General features: G+C 39.7%; 1 protein-coding gene across 2 annotated transcripts in view; it reads right to left on the bottom strand.

Moving 5' to 3' along the window:
- The window catches only part of STAU2 (staufen double-stranded RNA binding protein 2), a 171,079-nt gene that overhangs the window by 87,649 nt on the left and 59,607 nt on the right, over positions 1 to 23,823 (bottom strand). Inside the window, exons 9-11 of one of the 2 annotated variants that reach the window (XM_056854148.1) lie at positions 22,495 to 22,626; positions 19,696 to 19,756; positions 6,974 to 7,023 (exon numbers count right to left, since the gene is read on the bottom strand). In XM_056854148.1, coding sequence (XP_056710126.1) covers positions 6,974 to 7,023; positions 19,696 to 19,756; positions 22,495 to 22,626 — 243 coding nt within the window. Of the gene's footprint in view, positions 1 to 6,973; positions 7,282 to 19,695; positions 19,757 to 22,494; positions 22,627 to 23,823 lie in introns of both variants that reach the window. The other variant, XM_056854147.1, reaches the window with a different exon arrangement.

The raw sequence follows: 23,823 nt of genomic DNA, 5'->3' as shown, positions 1-23,823 counted from the left end.
AATGCCCTACAATTCCATGATAAAAGATTTATTTAAGACCTAGGGTTTGTTCATACATGAACACTGTGTTTGCAATGACATGGTGAAAATGGCCACAGCAACATGGTACCCAGGTCTTACAAAGAGCTGGCTATGTAGAGTTAAGTGCACATAGCTGCCTTTCCAAAAGCTACCATGCTACACTTTGCACATATGGATTTAGCTTCAGGTTCAATCAGGTGAATAAAAATACACAAACCTTATATACAGAATGTTTCTAAACTTGAGACATATGAGTAAATGACAGGAATTGGAACACTATGTTATTGTTCTATGTTTTTCAAACCAGTCCTCTAAACCATTCTGCATTGATTACTTTACAGAAAAGATTCTAGTCTAGATAGATCACTACTGACTTTAACAGGTTACTATGAAGGGCACCAATTAAGTGTTATTTTATCTGAGGAACAATGATAAGAAGTATCAAAGAGCAAATTTACTTGCTGCACTGTATAGCATACCTTGTGCATTGAAATGTTCTTACCAGATAAAGAAGAATAAATTATTACTTGACTGTTCCTTGAGTACCACTATTATGTTTTTGGGATGTGGAATGGTATTGTATAGCATGATCTTATCAGATCTCGGAAGCTAAGCAGGGTCAGTACTTGTTTGGGAGACCACCAAGGAAGACTTTGCAGAGGAAGGCAATGACAAAACACCTCTGCTTAATCCCTTGCCTTGAAAACCCTATGGGGCCACCATAAGTTGGCTGCAACTGGACAGTGCTTTACACAAACACACTGTGTTTTTATCCCAACCTCCATCCAAGGAAGTCAGGGTGGCAAGGCTGAGATTGTATGTGATTGGCTTGAAGTCACCCAATCAGCATTATGGCAGAGCAGAAATCAGAAACTATGTCTCACCAGTCTGTCTCTTACCACGCTAGCAACTTTAAGTGCCAGATTCCTGATACTCAAATGGGAAGAGAACTTTGTTTCGCCTGAATGACATATCTTGCTATGAAAATTGTATGATGGGCCATACAAGGAAGACTGTTGCCTGGACTGGAAAAAGGTGGCAAAATTATTTAATAACTGCATAACTAACTGAAACTAAGTAGGTGAAGTTTTTCTCTCCTTACACATTCAGTGATGGAAGTGGGCACACATGCTTGTGCTGAATTCTTGTTTGGTGTGCAACTGTTAAAGGTGCAGAATCCTGTCTGCTGTGTGTTCTGGTACACAGTATTCAGTCAAATTACATTGATTTGGGTATTTTAAAAGAATGTAAAAAGAACTACTTTTGAAATGACCCATTTTTTATACAAACGGGGGGGGATGTCCTTATCTAAATGGGGGGGAAGCATTTCCTATGAAACTTGGGAATAAGTTAACTTTCCTGCAACTGACTGTACCTTGTAAAGATGCTGTCAAATTATCTTTATACCTGGCAAAGCTTCAGATATCAAATTCTGAAGTAAATAAACTATACTAGGATTAACTCCCCACCCTGCACACATTCTGAACAGTACTACCCTAGGCCATTTTACTTAGTACACGTACCTAGTTCTCCACCACAGCAACTGAGGCAAGAACCTCAAGCACTGACAATGCCCGTGGGGCCAGTGACTCAAATGGCAGGCTTATGCCTGCTATTGCCTCCCAGGCCTGTACAGCTGCCAGTCAAGTCCAGGATGAGACCTGAGGTGCAAGCAGTGCTGTTGAGGCTTGGCTTACTCCCAGAATGACTGGCAAGTACAACATTCAGCCTGCCCCTCATTTTATTTGCCAACACACCAACATCTTCAGAGGTAGGCAATATACTTTTTTTTTTTTTTTGTGGGGGAACCAGGCCAAAAACATTCCTAGCCCTGAGCAATCTTACTTTTAAGACAGCATTGAAGTTCACTGCATTAGTGCTGCAGATTCTCCCAGGAATATGGCTGCTTGATCATTTGGATCACCAACTGTTGTGGTACTTTGGTCTAGATACTGTCTACAAAGACCTACAGCGGACTTATGGACAGCCCAGTTAATTCTAGTTAAAGCTTTGCCTAATAAAGAACAGCTGGAGTAGACCATTCCTGTTAGCTGCGTAGACCATTCCGAGAGGCAGCCAGAACATTTTAATAATAAATAAATGTGTGGAATAAATGTAAATAAAATATTTGGAATATTTCATTTACACTCATTTTTTAAACTATTTCTATTTAAGTTTCAAAACAATGGACTAAATGGTATGTAATAATTAAAAATAGCTACCCTAATTTTATATGCAGCTGATTTTATTTAATAACTAGTCTCCAAGCAAGTGGCTCAAACAAAAAAACTCAGAGTTTACACAGACTTAAACTGTAAGAATGCTTTATTCAGACTGCAACTTTTTGTTAAGTATTTGGCTTCATTAATTTCAACTGAATCAAAGTACAGCCCCGCTGTTTTAATAACAGAGGACTGTAATAGTAGGCAATGAATAATTTCATATGCTTTATTTTATATAGTGATCTCAATGGTCCTGAAATGTTTAGGTTTTATAACACATGTGTCCTTATATATGAAATGAATTCAGTAAAGTTTAAATTAAATAATCGAACATTTTAAAGGATATGGCCTCTAGCTGGAGATTCTCCAGTTAGTTTATAAAATCAATACGTATTTCCCCCTTATTATGGTAATAAAGCCTGGGGCTATTTTTGGTTTTTTAAAATTAAAACAGAATGCTGGAGACCAAACTGGGTACTTATGATCACCAATGAAAGACAAAGATAGGTTTATAAGAAACAGATAATTAGGAATTATTGTTTCCTAACCATTTTTGAAACTTCCATTCTAAGGCATTCACTAAACATGAAACAAGTGCCCTTCTAATAAATGTGTTATTTTTTTATAACTGGTAAACCTACATGGTATAACTAATCTGTAAAGAAAAAGGCTTTTAAGACCTTGAACAGAAAGCGCTTTCTGTGGTGAAATGGTGAAGAGACCTGTGATAGGCACTTGACAGCCCACTAAGCTATTTCCCACAGAGATTCTGTTTAACACTCTGCTCGGTGCTCAGTGATCCAGTACAGAGCTTCACACTCATTCCAAAAAACCTCAGGCAGCCAAGGTATTAAACTGAACTAAACAAAAGGGCTGTGGGTAGGAAGCCAAAATCACCAGTTCCCTGATACATTGAGAGGAATTAGAGAGACGGGAGGAAATTAGAGAGAATATCTACAGAAGTTCATGTAGAATCGAGCATAATAAGCAACAACCTGAGTTAAGGGGAACAAGGATTCTATTTTTCAAGCCAACCTGAGAATTGCCAGGGGGGCGTTCAGCAGAAGAACGGTGCAACAATCAGCACATAGTAATTGTATACTACAGCTAAGCAAGAAGACACTAACTTGAAGGGGAAAGTACTAATGAATTATGTTTTTGCTGTATAAAAGTAAAACATTGACTTATTTTTTTTGCACAAGCATACGTGACAAGATTTGAAAGAAGAGAGAGAAAATGGAAACTACGAGGTCTGAATTTGCTTTCAGCAGGTGTGATCCTAGTGTATGCAGATGAATTGAGACACTCAGCATATTCAGTTCTCCCTGGCAAGCTGACTACATTGGGGAAACCTTTCAATTATTGTCTTTCTATTATCAAGATGATCTGCAACTGTACATTGATTTGTCAAACCAAGCTTTCCTATGTGCGAAAACACTTTCTTCCATATATGGTGTGAGATTCCTCCCACTCCAGCTCCACTGGCTTGCCCTCCACCATCTTGCTGGGTGTCTCAGGCAGGTCTCCCCAGGCTTCAGAATAAGAAAAGGGGATTGCACCACCTTATTGCTTCTCCTTTCCCCAGGACCAGAGTTCTTGACACAACAGAGCTGTGCCCTCTTCTCCTTTGCCTTTCCCAGGAACCTGTCTTTAAATGTTCAAAGAGCCCTGGCCTCTCTCTGAGGGCGGTGATTTGCTCCTCCCATGTCCCTCCTTCTGAGCTGCTGGATGGCTCCACCCCCCCAGCTGCCCTCCCTCCTGCCATATTGGTTATGCCAGGACTTGGGTGGGATAGGCTGCCAAGCGCTCAGTCCCTGTCCCTGCTTTTCCCTGGCTGCTGGGCTTACTTGCCTGGTGCAGGCGTCTCTGGCCCCGCCCTAGCTTCTATCCTGGCTTGCCTTTGTGCAGGCTGCTCCACCCCTGTCCTTGCTTCCGCCAAGGCTGTGAAGGCTGCTGTCCTCTCTGGGCCACTCCAATGTTGGGCCCCAGATAATTCCTCCACCTGCGCCTGGAGTTGGGGTGCCAGGTAAGAGCCTTGTGTTGTCACCTGGGAGGTTGTCAGGCTCTCTGTCAGTGTGGGGTGGGGCTGCTGGGAGCTGTGGAGCACTGGAGGGTCTGGTGTTGAGTCCATCGGCATCTCTGGACATATGGGGCTATAGCTAGAAAGCTTCCAAGACCTTGTATTTTATCATTTAATTCTCACAATGTCTGTCTACTTAACATTGAGTCTTATACTCCATCTAATCAAGGCCTCTCCTCAGTGCAGGAAATCCAGAGCTAGAGCTTTCCTGGCAGAGAGCTGGCAGCCTCTGACAAGGGACAGCCCTTCCTCAGATAACTGGTTCCTTGTCAAACTGCTCTCACCATTAGGAAGATTTCTTAATGTTTAATCAAACTCTACTGCCCTGAACATTAAGCCCATTAGGTCTAGTTTTCTGAAGCAGAAAACAAAGTATTTGCCCTATTTCATGCAATAGCTCTTCAAGTATTTAAGCATGTCTCCCCTCAGTTTCACTTCACGGGTTAAATACACCTAAGTTTCTTCAACTTTTCCTTGTAAGTTTTGTTTCCAGACCTTCAGTCAGCACGGTTGGCTTCCCATGAATCTGTTCCAATTTATCTACAGCTTCCTTAAAGTGCTGAGCCTAGAACTAGACACAGTACTTCAAAGTAAGTCTGAGTAGTGTGGAGCAGAGTGTAACTATTACTTCTTATGAACTGGATATTTTGCTTCTATTAATGTAGCCTGAAATCACAGCCATATCGCACTGTCAACTCATGTTTAACTTATGTTCAATCACAATAACTGAGACTCTTGTCATAGGTACTACTGCCAAGATATCCTTGTTCAGCATGTGTGCACTTGATTCGTTTTGCTAAATGGAGAACTTTGCACTGAATTCAGAATGTTATTGAATTTGTTTTGATTGTTTCAGTTCTATTTCTAATCTATCAATGTTATTTTGAATTTTATTTCTATCAGGTAAGGTGTCTGCTATACCTCTTAGTTTGCATCATCTGCAAATCTGACAAGGATTCTCTCTGTCCCTTTATCCAGGATGGCCAGGCCAGCCTGATCTTGACAGATTTCAGAAGCTAAGCAGGGCAGGCTCTGGTTAGTGCTTGGATGGGAGACCACCAAGGAGTACCAGGGTCGCTATGCAGAGGAAGGCAATGGCAAACCACCCATTACTCTCTTGCCTTGAAAACGCTACAAGGTTGTCATAAGTCAACTGCGACTTGATGGCACATTACACATACGTCACAGGCTTTAGTGAAGATAAAATAGAGGAGGGGAGAGCCACTTATGCTGCCCTAAGCTCTAGGTATGTGACAGAGAGCTGGATTCTAAAGAGTCATAAAACTCCTGTGATTGACAGGGAGTTCGAACAGAATTCTGAGAGTGGCAGTTAGAATTCTGACAGTTAAGAACTGACAGTTAACTGGGAGAGAAAACGAACAGACAGAGCTTGAAAACAGTGGTGTTAGGTGTAAGCTGTCTAGTGGAGATTTCTTCTCAGGAGTCATGTTTTGGGGTTTTGGGTCAAGACAGGATCCATAACCAGTTATATAAGGAAAATCGCTCCAAGGTATATGAAGTGATTCCTAAGAGTTTAATGGGAGATAGTTCTGGTGAAATGAGTGATCCTGGGCCAGTTTAAGAGAGAAACTGGGGAAGGGTGTTAATATTCCTAACTCCGACAAGTAAAGAAACTGTGTAAAAGAAACTTCAATTTAAGAAACAAACCAGAGACTGCCAAGAGAAAGCCCTCTCAGTAGAAAATAAAGATTCAAACACTTGTATGTGAAACACCTTGATATATTTAGAAGTACAATATATCACTTGAACTGAACCATCTCAAACTTCTCACTTCTGTTAGTCTGTTACAATTTACATTTCCTCATAGTGAAGATTTGCTAGCCTGACTTTTAAATCCCACAAAAAGAGACAAAACTATTTTTAAGTTGTATTTTCAACTTAACCCCCTCTGTCATAGGGTGGAATAAAAATGAAATACTAAATACAATTTAAAATAAATTAAAATGCATTTCAACTAAAGCATATAAAAAACTAATATATCTAACATACGTAAAATTAAAAAATCCAACACAAAGAAATATGGAAATTTGCATAAAGCCAGACCAGACCTCCAGTGTAGATATACTTATTAATAGTGAACTCGTGTATCTAAAATTACTGAGGATGTACTGCTCAGCTTTATTAAAGTTTTTTTTAAATCTTCCTATAACTGTCATGAAATCCTGATGGGCTAATGATCAGATCTCAATACGATAATACTATGGTTGGAAGCTGACAAAATTTAAGAAAGTTAAAAATGGTTTGAAAGTTGTATACTCCTCTTTCCTGGTATAACCCCGGCTGTACAGACTTTTGAAACAACACAAAACCTGTTTAGCCAAGGCAAAAGTGGAAGTGCAGATGCGAACCCTCATCAATTTCCAGCCTGTTCGTATGTCTTAACTTCTTTTGATAACACTCCAGACAACATACAGCATTGTTATTTAGGGATACATCATTTGCTACCATCCCCTCTATTAAAATTAAGTACCAGAGAGACCTGCACAAACAGAACCCTGGTTTTAGAACCCTGCCCGGTGACAGAAATGATGAGCAGGAGTCTCTCTTGAGAACCACAATGAAAATACAGCAGTGCTACAATACCAACTACACTGTCTGCACAACATTTTTATTCCAAACCTACACATACCTGAAAGCCTTGGATTCTTGCCAAATATTCCAGCTGTTTTGAAGGCTGCACTATAGAACAAGGGGAAGTAAGTGACATTCCTTTTAGACCTATGGCTTCAGCAGTTGGGGATGTTCCATTCATGAGTAGTTCCCTGGCGATCGTAGCTGTACTATTAGTGGCAGGAGATATGCTGAAGAAACAACTAGAAGTTTGGCTCATTTCCTTGGATGATATATAGTTTACAGTGGTACCAGGGGATGCTTTGTTGCGGCTGGCTTCCATCTCTTGATAAACATCAGGAGAGAGATGGAGAATTCCCTTTGGCGCTGGAAACAAAGCAAAAACATCATTCTTATTATACCTATAACTGTTTAAACACTACTAAACAAAACATTGGGTCAGATCCAGTAGAAAAACTTGTGGAAGGAGCTAGAAGAGAGGATTTCTCCCCAACCTTTCTGTTTCCTAAACAGCCAGCGGTTTGTCTTGAAACTCTTTTATGAAGTTGAAGGAGCCTCACAAACAAAATGAATCATGGGACAAAGTGCTGCAGCCACAAGGGGGAAAGGTGAATCACCCCTTCCTCTGCTAATGCCAGTTGCTAGCAGAAGTGTCCTGTCTAACTCACTTTCTTTTCGAGGTTCTCCCTACCCTCAGACAGGTGCCTTGAGACAAACAGCAGGCTACTTGGGTAAGGGAAGGCAGGGAAAGGTTCAGTCTGACAACTCTTTCTGCAATGTTTTTCCTGTACGGGGGGGGGGGGGGGGAAACCAGGTATGACTTCTCTAAACAGAGTTGAGGTTGGATCTTCTTGAAAACATTGCAGAAGGAGTTGTCAGACTGAACCTTTCCCTGCCCAACTTCATAATATTAATCATCACCATTATACAGGAACAGCTCCTTTTTACTTATACAGGATAATAAGGGCATTTTAATGTTAATCATCACCTAGAAACAGTTTTTAAAGCAGGGATTAGCATACAGATTTAGACCTAGACTCCTGGTCTATCTGCCTACTGCCCCAGAAACTAGATGGACAGCCCATAGCTGAGCATTAAAGAACATGCTTTGTTCACTAAGATATCAGGTTTAGTTCCTGGAATATCCATGTTAAACGGTCTTAGATAGCAGGAGTGGAAAAGTTCTAAGATTTTGGAGAGCAACTGACAGATCAGACAATACAGGGCTACATGGAGCCATCTTTGTCAGTATAAGACATTTTTATCTGTTCATCTGTTCATACGTGTACTATTAACAGCATATTACAGCCATAATATAGTGGCAGAAAACATGCTTAACACATATAAGATATATAGCTGGTTTGTTTGTTAGACTGTCTGAACAGAGCTCGATTCAAGCCCTACTTAGCCATGAAACTCACTTGATGATCTTGGGCTAGCCACTCTCTTTCAACCTAATTTACACAGGATTGCTGTAATGATAAGACAGAGAGGAAGAGAACCTTGAGCCACTTGCATGTAAGACAGGATAAAAATGTCAGATAGCTAGATAAAATGAAAGAAGGTTCCAGGTTCAATCCTCAGCATCACTGTGAAAGGATAAAGCCTTGGAGAGCTACTGCCAGTCAGAGGACACAGCACCGACCATAATGGATAAGCACAAAACCTTAGGCAGGTCCATATTTGTGCTGTCAAAGGACTTCACAGAGCCAGAAGATACTATTTTATGGATAACTTTTCATTACACATGGTTCAGTTCAATGTTCAGGATCTGAGTGACAGGATTCAGGTTGGAAGCCACAGTGGAGTCAATAAATTAGTTTAATTAAACAAATACCTTTAATTTGTGGCCTGACACTCACAATTACGAAGCAACTATCTATGGTTTGTTTTGTAACAGAGGGATGGATTACAGTGATATGTGATAGATATATGATTTCTACCAGCCTATTTGCAGACAAAAGAAAAAGACAATGCCAACACAAGGAAGTTGCCAGTGCTCCCATTTCCTTTGAATTTCATCTAATGAAAATTTAATTTTCATAAAAGTGCTTCATACACACACACACACCATGGAACAGTATAAATGAAAAAATGTGTTTGTTCAGAAATAATAAAAGAATTAATACGATGAAAGAAAACCCATTTAAAATTCCAGTACAATACTATAAAACTTTTTAAACCACATCAAAAAGTACAGATGTCTAGTCCACTGATGTAATATCACTTCAAACAAACATTTCACATGCTCTCTCAGCCTTTTCAGTGTTTTTACATGATCCACCCAAATATCTAACTGCTGTCTGGAACAATAGTTGGGAATTCTTCCAGGTTACTAATCTTTCTAAATGTTAAAACAACTAATATGGAGCATAGGATGAATTAAAAAAAAACTGTCCTGCATAATATACCATATGTTTTTAAATTGTATCCACATTACTGTAATAACATCACTCAATTAGTAATAATGACAAGGACTTTCCACTTATGTAACACCTTTTGTTTTGAAGATTTTGGAAGTGCTACACACGTCAACAAATTATGTCACACAATTCTTCTTTGAGGTTTGTGCCATTCTGAAACTACCAATGATATTTCTAACAGAAATCTTGTTTAAAATCATGTCATATAATAGCATTATTCATATTTTCATTATTAAATGGGGGTTTCACTTCAGAGAGACTGAAGTAATTGTATTATCTTTTTATATTCAGTGAAGACGTCACTGAAGAGCTTTAATTGAGCAGCCTTGTTAAATAATTCTGCTTATCTTCTTGTTTACATTATCTCCCCAACTGTTTGATATCTGAAACTGTTAATTAAAAAATCACTTTTTGCAAATGGTAATCAAACTGTGGGAAGCTGGTGTTTTTAACAACTCTGAAAAGATTCACAGCACAATCCTGAGTGGGGGTGGTGGTTTGGGAGCGTCTAGGGACAGTGCAGCTGTGATGCCTCCTGAGCGACTTGTGCCGGACGCAGGAAGCCAAAAAGGCTATTTTGTAGAAAACTCTGTGAAACGGCTCCTTAGGGTTTCCATGAGGCTGAGCTACTGATTTTGCAGGTGCAAGCTGGCGCCTGCAAAATGGGGCGTTCCTGGGAAGAAAGGAGTTAGGGAGCTGGCGCAAGCCCTTGCACTGGGGAAATGCTAATGATGAAGCTGCGCCAGCGCCCTAGCCTTGCACTGCCCCAGAGTAGGCATAACTGGCCCTGTACCGGTGCTAGTGCCAGTTTAGCTGGCACAAATGGCTCTAATGCCAGCGCAGGGGTCACAACGGCTCCTGAGGGCATTCACCCCCCCCCCCCAGGATCTGGCAGTCACTAACTGCACTTGTAGACATATAATTCCTGCAAAAGACTAACTTGATATAACCACATATGCATAATGTATACATTATGTTAGACCCTGTATTTTAAAACAGTTTTCTGAAAACGCACTACTTGCACCTGCTTGTTATTTCTTCTTTGAATTTGTCAACTTCTGTTTGTACATAGTTGTTACATTAATAGTAACATTAAAAAGGAGGTTTTTGTCCACAACCCAGGATACTGCATATGCAGGGAAACTGCACAACCAGTGGGGAGCCCCTCTGTTTGCACCAAACTTTCCCAACGAATGTAAAAAATCCAGGAAGGCCCTGCACACATCACACTTCATGAACCTATGATAGTAAAGTTTCCTTTAAAATAAACACTCTAGTTTTATTTTTATATATATTAACAGCATTTTACATTTACTAACAACACAAGCAAGAAGGGAAACCATGGGTAGGGGAGGGAATTACAAATTAAAATATACATAACAGCAAAATTCTAAATATTTTTCATGTTGTTCACCATCCCAATTGTATTTAATTGGGTTCGGTTAAATGAAGCAGTGTTTTTAAACTTGTGGCTACTATTGGTTACACATTTTCCAAGTAAGCAAGCAAAAAGATAAACGTTCAAGCACAAATGTGAAGCCTGTGTATAATTAAGAACATACGCACATCAGAAAAAACAGTTACGCTCAATCCAGATTTCACAGGTTTGTTCTAACCTCCGTTTATATCTGAAATGTACCTGAATGATATGGTTTAAATATGGCTGTTTGGGGTTTTTGTCCCACTCTGGTTCCCAAACTGCTTTGTCAGGTCTTACTGTTTGCAAGTGATACCAGTACTGGCTTATGACATCTCATTACTAACTGGTGGTATACCCAAAGCATGGAAAGCTTTTCAGTTGTGCCAATTTAACAGCACATTTATGCATCTTCTGGCACTCTGCTGAGGATTATACTCCTTCCGTATTTCCTTAATTCATTCACTATTGTCTACTGCTTTTGCCCTGAAAAGTATAAATACTATATATAGGAAAATACAATGATGTAATCACAGCAGTCAGCTGCAGATAGGACGTACAGAACCAATAGAACGTTCATGATCAGAACAGCAGCTCATTTTTACTGAGACTCAGTATGAGTCTTTCACAGTGACTTAGCTTTTTTTCACTACTGCCTGACTAAATTCTTCTAAAGACCCAAGGGTTTTGTTTTTTGTTTGTTTGTTAATATGCACTGAGGTCAGACAGCAGCACTCTTACTACAAACAGAACTTCAAGACTTATTCCCCTTTTGCTGATGCCATCTCAAATACTCTTTGTATTTATTCTACCTGGTTTCACCTAGATTCTGCTCTAGTCACTCCCATGGAAGTACTTACATGACTCGTTGAATCAGAATGTGGATGGGGATATGCATCCCATTGAAAGCAATACAGCACAGCCAGACAGCATCCACAAAGAAGCACGGGCTGTGTGCGTTTGAATGTGTTAATCTAGCCCCTAAAGCTAATCCTTGAACCCAAAAGAAGTTCAGTCTAATCACTCTGAAAAACCCTGAGTCTAGCTTGTTACAGGCCTAGCTATGGTAGACAAAAGGAATATTTTGTAAATGTAAGTAGGCTAACCATGTGATCTCAGGAGCTGGAGATGCGGTGAAGGCTAAATGAAGACAAGGATGTAACACTTAGTGAAACAACAGAGGTGGCATGTCTTGGCTGTAAATAAAGCTGCTGCAAGTTGAACACACCCCTGCATGGGCATAGAGAGACAGGATGGACAATTGGCAGGACTCCTTTGTTGAAAGCAAAGGATGAGAAAGGGAGTTTTCATGAAAAGTATTCATCACATTGAATCACCCCCAAAGAAAGTGATTAAATAACTGGATAAGCTGGAAAAACTTGCAAAGTTTCCTAAGGATGGGAGGGACTGCATCAATGAAAAAGTGTATAAACAATCCGAACACACTGGAGTCAGACTTTCCTTTCTGAAGTTCTAAAACTTCGATGTAATCCAAACTGCACCCTCTCCCACTTCATGCTGGTTGTAGGGCTTTCATGCTTTACTGAGCTATCCTAACTAAGGGGTTTTCAGCATGCGGGCACCTCTGGAATAGTGACAGAGGGTATGAATGCAACCATGAAATGACTGCCATGGGAGGTGGAGCCAACCACAAAATGGCTGCCACAAAAGGTAGAGCCAACCACATGACATCATGGAGTAAGGCTATGCATAACTCTGACAGTAGCTCTTCAGCATTTCAGGCAGAAGCTCTGTTTAATGGAAAACATTTTAAAATGTACACATTGTTTAGAAATATTTTCTTGGACACACACAAAATAAATGTACATATTGAAGCCTTAAGCTAAGAAACCCTCATCAGGCAATATTTGTCTTTATTTTCCAGGCAGGCATCTAATGTACTTATGCAAAAGGAAAAGGGAAAATGCCTCTTCTCCCAGCCCTTCTCTCATAAGCCCATACATTTTAAACCTGCATTATTACTTCAAACAATGCCAGTTAGTACTGAAGGGCTGGAGGGAATTCCTAGCAGATGCATTCTGCAAAAGAGAGATTCCGGCTAGACTTTGACAGGAATATAAATCATTTTTGAAAACTGAACAACTCTGATGTATTCATAATGTTATCAACTTCTAATTAAATTATAAAAATACATTCAAATTGGGAAGATCTGATGACTTCAACAGAAAATCCATCTTAGATGCATTAAGCTACGCAGCCCCATCATTTTAGTCAGAATTAAGTCCCACAGTGTTTTTAGACTCTACTATTTGCATACTTTACATAAAGCCACCGTGTGCTTTATACCATTAACATCAAAAACACAGAAAGTCCCTCCCGGCCCCACCTACTTACTGAAAATATTTGGTGGACGCCAGGAAAACTGCTGGTGGGCACCATGGGGACCATGATGGGGACCCCTTGTGTAGCTTTTTGTATTTGCTCAACAGGTTTGCTTTGTTTTGATTTGAATATTGTTCTTTTCATAATCTTTAAGAATTTCACCTGGGAACTCTAGAGGGTTGCTAAGCAAACTGCTTTAGAACAAGGTGAAGCTACAGGGGAACTTAAGAAGATTCTGCGTGGCTCTCAGCTAGATGAGCTGGAGCTATTTGAGAGTTTGGCTATTACATATTTTATTGTTATGTAATCAATTCTATATAATCATTTACTATTGGTCCATACAATGTCCCTTTTCTGCATTAGTAACTTTTTTTGCCTGAACAGCAGCAGAAGTATGCCCATTTTTTCAGTGCCTATGTTCTTTGTGTTTTTATATTTGTTCTTGAGTGTATTGCTTTAATGTGACTTCATTTGTTGGGTTGCACCTAGTGCTTAATAAATCATTTTCACTAGTTTTAATAAACTAATGAGTCTGTTACTTTCCTCAGTGATCACCATTAGCTCACTGAGGCACATTAGGACCCAGGCTTTCCGGATGCCCACCTGATTTACATTTGAGGCTCCTTCAGTAAGTGACATGCTTACCTCAGCTGAACCAGTGTGGATTCTTCAATGTTCATTTTTCTATTATTCTTTCATTTATTTAGATATTTATACCCTACTTTCCTACCCAATAAAGACCCAAGTGGCTTTCAGCAGCATTTTCCATTTTATCCTCACAGCTACCACCCTGTAGAATTGGTTTGAGTGAGAGAATGGTCCAAAGTCAACCAGAGAGCTTCCATGGCTGAGTGGGTTTTTGAACCTGGGTCTCCCAGATCCTAGCCTGACAATTAACTACTATACCACACTGGCTGGGTTTTAGAGGTTTGGGGGCAGGGAAGATCATGATGGAGTGTACTGTAGTTCTGATGACATTCCCACTCTCTCTCTCTCTCTCTCTCTCTCTCTCTCTCTCTCTCCTTGGTAAGATAGTAGCAAATACTCTATTGCCAGAAACTTGTGTACATAAACTTTACTCAGTTTTGTTTGCTAGTGCACTTGATTGTACTATTAAGTTAGTACCTAAATGCTTTTTTAGAACTTTACAAAACAATCTTAACCGAGAGAGAGAGAGAGGGGTTGGAAGGGATATAACAAACATTTGAATGAGCCCCAACATATGCAACTGAACTAAATATGATTTACAAAAAATTATTAAATGATCAATAATCTAGTTCATTAGAAGGCCAGGAATGATACAGGAGGATACAATCCATATACAACCATACTCCAGAAATTTAAAAGTAGCACTGGAAAAACTGAACACCATACTTTATTTTATTTTAATTTATGTAGAGCATATTTAACCTGCCTTTGTCCAGTCACAGACCAATACAATCTTGGGTATGGGGAAATCAATAGTACACAATGAAGATACTGAAAATTGTAATAGAGGATAGAACTTTGCACACCAGATCTGATTTTAGCATATCAGAAACATAAGGAAGACATTTGATTAAATAAACTGAAATGACTTCAGTTATCATCCATGGAAAATGTATGAGTGTTAAATTAGCCACAGGAGGGCTCCACTAACATTCCCTGTCCTGGATCAAAAGAAACATATGGAGGTTTGCAAGAAAGAATTCACAAAATTATTCAACACAAGGGCTATAAACTTCAAATAAATGTGTTTCCTATTTTAGATGAAAATCTACAGCCCATAGATTTCCTAAAGTCCTGTCTTAATGTACTTTGTCTTTAAAAAAAATAGTAACAATGAAAAAAATGAACATGTTCTGACAATTTCCATGTATTATTTTTCCTTATACAGTGACAAAAGTATGTCTATGGGATGTTGGTAATCATAGGTTAATAATGTTATGATAAGCTTTCCTACCTGTTTTTTTTCTGAGGAAAAAAAAAGCTGTATTCATTACAAACTTTGCTTTGAAAAAAATAACTATGACATGAATATCTGTTTTTCTCCACGCTAATTCTTCTTTGTTCCTTAGGAGTTCATTATTTCCTGCTGGTTGTACACCACCTGAAATCATAATCATCTGTTTGTGACATCACAATTAGTTACTGCGAAAATGATTAGTGTGTCACAAACAGATGATTATGATTTCAGATGGTGAACAAACAGCAGGAGCAGATGAACTCCTAAGGAACAAAGTTCCAGATTCCATACAAAGGTCCAGAGTAATAAATGAGTTAGGGAAGAAAAACAAGTGTTTTGAAATAAAATGCTTTTAAAAATTTTGCATGGCCATCTCAGATATAGAGAGAATTTAATCTTGATGCATACAAATAGATTTGTTTTTTAATGAACTACATTCTCTAGCTTTCTTTTGAAATTCAAAAGCTTTTCTACTTCATATGTTCAGGATTTGCCCAAACCTTATTATTTTGAATAAATTACTATTTTCTATGGTTCTTCAGATGCAACTAGGATAAAATTACTTTTACAAATAGGTTTATATAACCATTGCCTGCTTCTGCATAGCTTTCCTGGACTTCCTTGGCGGTTTCCGATCCAAATACTAACCAGGGCAGACCCTCCTTAACTTCCAAGGTCTGACAAGATTGGACTAGCCTGGGCCATCGATAACCACCCTCCAAGCTGAAGGTGCAGTATAACCAGTCCAATTGCAGCTACCTGAGGAGTTCATCAAGGCTATGTGTTGGCACCACAACTTTTTAATCTTTACTTGTATGACCTTCCCCAGAAACATCCTGCAAATGACATACATGCCCATCGGCAGGTCATCCAGTCCTTATTCTTCTCTATACTGACCATGCTGTTTTACTTTCCTTCTCAGCAGCGGACTTGTAGCAAGCTCTTAAAATCGTTTCACAATACTGTGTGGCTGAATTTCTCCACATAAATCATCATAAATTCAAAGTAAAGGTCTTTCCCAAATCTAAACAGCACCAATCATTCTCTTGGTCTTTAGATTAACATCATCTTGAGGTTTATTCATTTATTATTTAGGTTTCTTACTTCATGCCTCTCTTGCATGGACTTCCCATTCCTGTTGTACCTTAGCAAGTACAAAGACCCAAAGTACAAAGACCCACATGGCAGCTATCCAAAGATTCTTTTTTACCAGTGGTAGCCAACATATCCCAACAGCTTTACAGGTGTTTCGGGCAAGATGGAAAACTTTCACTGATGGGGATGTAATCCAGGTCTGAACTGAGGCAAAAACTATAACTGAAGGGGGCACATAGAGGGCCTCGCTATGGGCAAGGCTAGGTTGAGCCTTGATTTTTCCCAGTTAATAACAAGGCCTAACCTTTCATAAGTCCAGACAACAATAGAAAAGTGCGACCACAAGGTTTCCCAAGAAGAGACCACCATTAGCCAATGATCCAGATATGGAAATACAGTACATCTTTGAAGTCATAGAGGGCAACTACCAGGGCCATACACTTTGTGAAGATCCTCAGGGCAGTGGCGAGACTAAAGGGAAGTACAGTATACCATATTGGAAATGTAGGTACCCGCGATGGTGAATAGAAACATGAAAATAGGCATCTTTTAAATAAAGTACTACGAACCATAGTCCTTTTTAATAGTTGCAATACTGAAAGTAGTGAAACCATACAGAACTTAGAAATGTATAAGAAAATACTGAGGTTACACAAGTCCAGAATTGGCCTACTCACTTCATCTTTTTTTACAGAAAAATCTGGAGTAGAAACTAGGGCTGTCAATTCGGTTCGGTCCGAACTGAAAATCAACCGAATTTCCCCTGATTCGGTGATTTTCTGTTCGGACGGATCCGAACTCAAAACTGGCGGGCAACCAGGGGGGCCGAATTCAGCGAGTTCGGGAGTTCGCGAATAAATTCGGCAAATTCGGCCCCCCTTCAGGGGAGCCCGCTGAAAGGCGCGGGCTGCCCTTTAAACTGATCTGCGCCTCCCAGCTGGGAGGCTCAGATCAGTTTAAAGGGCCCCCGCGCGCCTTCAGGGAATCCCTCTGAAGGCGCGCTGGGGCCGAATTTCCCCCCGAACTCCGGATCCCCCCAAATTACCGGGGATCCGAAGCGGGGGAGTTCGGACTTCGGCACATACCGAACCCACAAGGGTCAAATTCGGCCGAATCCGAACTGTACCGAATTTTTTTTTTTTGACAGCCCTAGTAGAAACCATAACGTGAATCTGGTTCTTGCATCCTCTTGATTGACCCTTTGTCCAGGAGAGCCCAGAGCTGGATTACCAATTCTGAGAGAGAATTGTTTACAGCCCCATGGACAGTTTGGCAGGGCAGAGGAGCTACACACTCGAGTCTGTAATCCTGCTGTACAATGGAAAGCATCCAGTTATCTGATGTGATAGCCCCCAGTCTGCACTAAACCATGACAACTGGTCACCAAACTTAACAGGTGTAGGGGACACTAGTCAGAAAGCAGCTTTCTGTTGAGACTGCTGGGAGTTTTTTGTTGACTGGGCCTGGTGTTCAGGTCTGGATCTGGAGATGCTCCTTCTCTTACCATAGCCCTGCTGCTGTAGGAATGATTTACTGGCAGAATACTGGTGCCTAGTGGAGCCAAACTAGAGTTGCTCCCTTTGATAGGGCTGCCACTTATGATGGAGGGGGAATGCTGTTTATACTGCGTAGGACCCAAAGGTGTGATACACTTGGCTGTTTGCCGATTCTTCTTGATCTGTGAGAGCATCTCATTACTCTTTTCTGAAAACATCCTTGTCCTCAAAGGGTCATTTTAGCACTATATTTAGTACATTTCTTAAACAGTGCCTTTTGGGCCATAATAGCAAGTTGAGAGCCCCTCAACCTGCTGCACAGTAAATGAGGGGATGGTAGAAGGGGGATTTAAAAGTCCACAAGTCCTTCCTTTTGCTAAAACGTTAAGAGATATATGAAAAGTCACAAAAACACACATAGATGAGGGAGCAAGCTAGTCGAGCAACCTACTCCTTCAGCGGGAAAAAAAATTGTGGGAAGGGGACACAATACCACTGGAGCATATGATTATTTAGGCAGAATGGCTTCCTCTGATTACGGCGCACAGCACCCCTGGTGGTTATTTTTGCTTACAACCTTTCCATGGCCGGCCAGCTCATGTGCAGTCCCAGTGTGGGACTGCACAGAAGATCGAAGATTGAAGAAGAATGAGTTTCCCAGATGATCAAAGATACTTGCCAGGGTTTTCAAACACTCTGGCCTCCAACAAATTGCATTTGGCAATGGAAGTTATGCACTTTCATTTTTTTAATTCTGTAAAATAACAAAATGTTTAATAAAGGACCAGCGCAATTATAGTTCAATAGGAAGTTAGGTCCACCACATTGATACTGAAGGATGTAAAGAAAGTGATACGCTTCCATAACGGGTCTCTAGATCTTTTTATTCGAACTCTGTAGATCATGAAGTCATGACTTTACTGATCTCAGCATTCCTTTGAGATCCACTATCAAGAGGGAAGCAACAACAATCTGCATACTTGCACGTTAGGTAATAATCACTGACACCCTCTATAGGGTCTGCAACTCTCTTCCTATCCTCCACCTATGAGATATCATCCATGTGTTGGTTGCTAGACACAAAGCAAATGCCAAAAGCCACTGAATACGTAGTATATCAAACACTATATTTCAAGACTAAGAAATTACTGAGCAAGTGCACCATTAAGTAAGTATCATAGGCTAGAAGCATGTACATTATGATACTCAGTGGCTCAGGAGCCAAACGTGGCTCTTTGACATGCCATCTGTGGCTCTTCTGAGCACTGTTCCCCACTGTGGCATCCACCCCTTTTCCCAGAAAACTGGCCAAGGCAAGTGCCCAGTAAGGCTTGCGGTTGGCAGGTGGTTTTTATCTTGAAATAGACACTGTTGGAGGGATTGGAGGACAGGTGAGCTGTGAGCCTTCCTCATCTGTGGGCCTCATGCTATGGATGGAAGTGAAGGGCCTGTCTGCTCCAACAAACTCTCACCCTTCTCCACAGACTGTGCATTTTCAACCCAGTACCTGGCTGCCAGGAGAGTACGTTGGTCATGCAAAAGAGTCAGTTAAAGCACCACCAGCACCACAGCAGCCTACCAGACAAGGAGCAAACTGCCCACAGTGGGGAGATGATGGTTTTAGTCTTCTTTCTCCATGGCCAGCTTGCTCTTCTCTGGATGCCTTGACACACTCTTGCCTAACCTGCTGTGTATCATGCTGAGGATAAAGCAGGCATGTAGAGAGGGACGCCCTACTCTCACTCTAAGATACATACATACATATATGTATGTATATACACACATACATACATACACACAGTATAGCTATTACTATGTGTGTGTGTCTGGTGGAGTGGCACCCAGGGCTTACAATAGTCATTTGGCTCTTTTGGTTGATGGAAATGTGGTTCTCCGTGAGTGTCGGAGTGAATATAACTGATGGACACTGATAAAACAGATACATATCCAGACATTTAATACATGCCCATCTGGCTCTGCATTGCCTGGAATAATTAACAGTTCAGATTAACCACACACTGAATGGAAAAGGAAAAAAAAATCAACAGAAGTGGAACTTACTGTTACTTGTTGGTTCAGGGTATCCAACATTTTGGCCGTTCCATCCCTTAATCTCTCCTGGCTGACAAAAATAAAACAAGAACACAAGAGGCAGCATGCTATAAGACATACAAATGCTACGGAATTGCTTGTGGGGACTGGAATAGCCAATGCTTGCAAGAAATCCACTGGATAGCCTGAACAAATTTGTTCAGAAAGCTCTTGTAGACTGCACCTACTAAAACTGGTCAAGGATTAGTCTGACTATGCTTAAATACCAACTTTTTGGCAAAATTCAAGGCAACATTACAATTGTGTACTTCTGAACTGGTTGGAGGGATGAAGAAAGTTCTGTTTCCCCCCCCCGAACCCCCCCTCATTTCCCCAAAAACAGTTGGATGTACTAAAACATCTCATATGAAAGAATTTCTTTTGGAATGAGTAAAATGCTTCTGAAAACAAGGTTCTACTCTTCCCATTCATTTTTATATAAGATAATATATAGTGTTAGAACATTATCATTACTGTCTGTACTGTATATATGTACAACACTTTCAAGGATTATATTTATTGTTTAAACAGGACTGATTTTGTCCACAATCTTCTATGTTTATGATAAAACACTACAGAAGAATTCATAGTTACAGGTATCCAATTCACTACCACTGTTTACTTATTATTAACGCTATTTATAGCCAGTTTCTCACTGAGACTCACAGTAAATTACATTGTATACAACACTGCAAGAACACTGCATGAATGTACAACACTACAAATACAATACTTTCAAGAACACATTTACTGTTTAAACATAACTAATTTTGTCCACTATTATTATTCTGTTTTTGATAATAATACACTACCGAAGAATTTGAACTTATATTCAACATACTGCTACTCCAACTATTTATTTATTTACTGTTTATTTTGTTATAGCCAACTTTTCTCACCGAGACTGAAGGCAAATTACATGATATACAACAGTAGAATCAAACAGTTTACTATATGAGAATGTTTCTGTCCAAGCATTTATTTATTGCTGTCAAGTCACATCTGACTTATGGTGATCCCTAGTAAGGTTTGCAAGGCAAGAGATGTTCAAAGGTGGATTGCCATTGTTGGCCTTCACATCACGACTATGGTATTCCTTGGAGGTCTCCCATCCAAATACTTGCCAGGACTGACCCTGCTTAGCTTTTGAGATCTGCTGAGATCAGGCTAGCCTGGGCTATCCAGATCAGGGCCCAAATAATATACTCTCTTTTAATTTGTGTTTTCTATACCTGAAGGACCAACTCCACTCATGGTTTTGCAGCCTGCCAGTAAAGATCCTCTTCTGAAGCCCTGCTCTATGCACCCCCAGGTGAGGCAGGTAGCAACCAGAGACAGGTGTTTTTTTTTTTTTCAGTAGAGGCACTTTGCCTGTAGAATGTCCTCCTCTGTGAGGCTCACCTGGCATCCACCTTACTTTCTTTTAAGTACTAGGCTAAAGCATTTTTTTTCAATACCCAGGCTGTAACTATTTTTTTAAATCTTTTAAATGTTTTATGGTCCACCTCTGGCCCTTTAACCTACATCATTTTAGGGGCTCAGTGTTTATTTTATGCTGTTACAATGTTCTGGCTTATTTTAATAGTCCTGGCTTGATTTTTAGAATGGCTTGTTTTAATGGAACTGACTTGTTTTTTAATAGCTTTTGGTTTTCATGGTTTTATTATCTTTCATTTCTTTATTATCTTAGTTGTAAATTGCCTTGAGCAGGACTCTGGAGTGATGGCATTAAAATTTTCAGAATAAGTGAGTAAATATTTTCAACCTTTGCTTTCTCCTATGCCTCAAATAACAAAAAAACAAACAAAAACAAAACAAAAACCCCAAGGATACATATGTTAAGGTAGCACAGGCCTCAGCAATTATACTGGGTATAATTGCAATTTGACTTTGTGGAGTACGAATGAATTTATTCTTTTATGTTTCATAAATATACCAAAGAGAACAATTTGATAGGCGATGACCTTCATGTTGTTAAAGCAACAAATAAATTTAGATTAAACAAGAAATAAGTACTTTGTTTTTCTAGTGAGGAAGCCAGTTTTTTTTAATGGTTTCAAATATTTCCAGAAATGTTCATCCCTTATATGAGCTTTGCTTTTGCATTTTGCTTGTTTGTATCTCTTGTACTGTGTTCTGGTTTCAAAAATAAAAACTTGGATAACATTCTGGTGTTAGAATGACAAAGATGTACTAAATGTGAAGATATGGTGAAGGCTAGTCACATTTTTTTCCAAAGTCGGATATGAAAATACAAGCTTTTTGATACAAAGTGTTAATTATATTAGTATTTTGACTTTTAAGAGGTACAGACCTGAAGAGTAAAAAAAATGCTCACAAGGCAACCTTTGTCGGTAAGACCATTTTAGCCCATGTATCTTGTTTTATCTGGCCAAAGGCCGCAAATAAACAATCTAATCTGTTCACAAGGCATGAACAGATGATCACAAAAATTGTAAGTTTTTTTTTAACAGAAAGCATTTACCTACAATTGAATTCGTTTGATCTGTTGAGAACAGCATTTTGTTTGTTGTCTCACTTGAACAGCATAGCCCATTTTGACTAGACCCCTTTAGAGAACTGCAAATAGGACTATAGGCCCAACAAACTGTGAGCAACTGTAGTGGCAGCATTGGGACTTACTTTGGTCCTGAGATGCTCAGGAGAAAGACAGGCATATAAATGTTAAATAAATATATTCAAAGTTCTGCAAAAAAAAGCAATGTGTTGAGATCACATGAAAAATATCCCACCAGGGTCACATTTTACCTTTTCTGCCTGTTCTTGAAGTGGCAAAGAGGCCTTGTAGCCAAGCTGTAGTAACATGGCTTCAGCAGCATTTCTTTTTGCTATTTTCTTGTTGGGGCCTGTTCCGGTGGTAATGTCATTGCCCACTTTGACCTAGTAAAACACAACAAAAAGATGAGTCATTAAAACTTGGTCCTCTAGCAGTGCCGTCCTAATCAGTTACACCTTTCTAAGCCCGCTGGCTGCAATGGACCTAAAAGGGAACGCTGGTCAGGATTGCACTGTTAAAACACAATGAAAAGGAAACCTGGGGAATTGTTCTTTTATGTTTTTACATCTAGAGCCATGTTTATGCTTTATCTGTAATTGCATATAAAAGACAGTGAGGTATAGTGGTTAGAGTGTCAGACCAGAATCTGGGAGACCCGGGTTTGAATTCCCACCCTTCCATAGAAGCTTGCTGAGTGACTGTGGGATGGTCCCACATTCTCAGCCTAGCCTACCTTGTTGTGAGGATACAATGGAGAAGGGGCAAATGTTATAAATTCCATGGGGGGGAGGAGTCAGGTAATAATGAAGTATATAAATAAAAGGTAAATAAAATAATTAACACCCTTTCATCCAAATCCCTAGCATTGTCCTCCAACCCTTTAATTTCTAGGTCAAGATGAATGATTGACTAACACTATTTCGGATTTTTTTGCCAAGCAAGTTTAGTAGAAAGTCTAGTAGCCCTGACAGTCTTCCTACGAAAAAAATTCAACAAATATTCCTCATGTAAATTTTATTCTGATCAAACCTTTGAAAAATCTTTATTGAGTTCATGAAGACTTAGATACACTAAAAACCTTTCTTCTTTGCACATATATGTGGAAATGTACAGCCTACTGATTTCAGTTATCCAGAACTGTCATTTCTTTCTGTCCTTTTTCCAACAAAAATGCAACTTCCCATAGCAAATTAGGAATGAAAAACAAAAATCAATTCAACCTATTCAACCCTGCTGCTTATTTTATCTTCTCATGTGTTCACTTTAAAAAGTGGCATTCCCACAAAAAGTTACAGCAAGACTTTGCAAGCAGCTATGGGACCTGCTTCCTGATTTGAAGCCAGTACATTACTCTTTCATGAAGCCTGTGCATTATAGCAGATCAAGCGTCTCACTTGGACAAGGGAATCCTGAGTTCAAATCTACAAATTATCTCTCAGCGTAATATCCTTAATTACAGCAACAAAATTAATATTGTTTTTCCTTCACACCTGTTTAGAACTTATTTTAATTTGATGGTTGTTTCCCAAAGTACATACTGAATAAACATACAAGCAATTCTCTTCTTTACAAGAAAATCC

Source organism: Euleptes europaea, chromosome 8 (genome assembly GCF_029931775.1).
Source record: "Euleptes europaea isolate rEulEur1 chromosome 8, rEulEur1.hap1, whole genome shotgun sequence".
Classification (NCBI taxonomy): Eukaryota; Metazoa; Chordata; class Lepidosauria; order Squamata; family Sphaerodactylidae; genus Euleptes; species Euleptes europaea.
The sequence above is the reverse complement of the archived record's forward strand: the minus strand, read 5'-3'. Positions and strand labels throughout refer to the sequence as shown.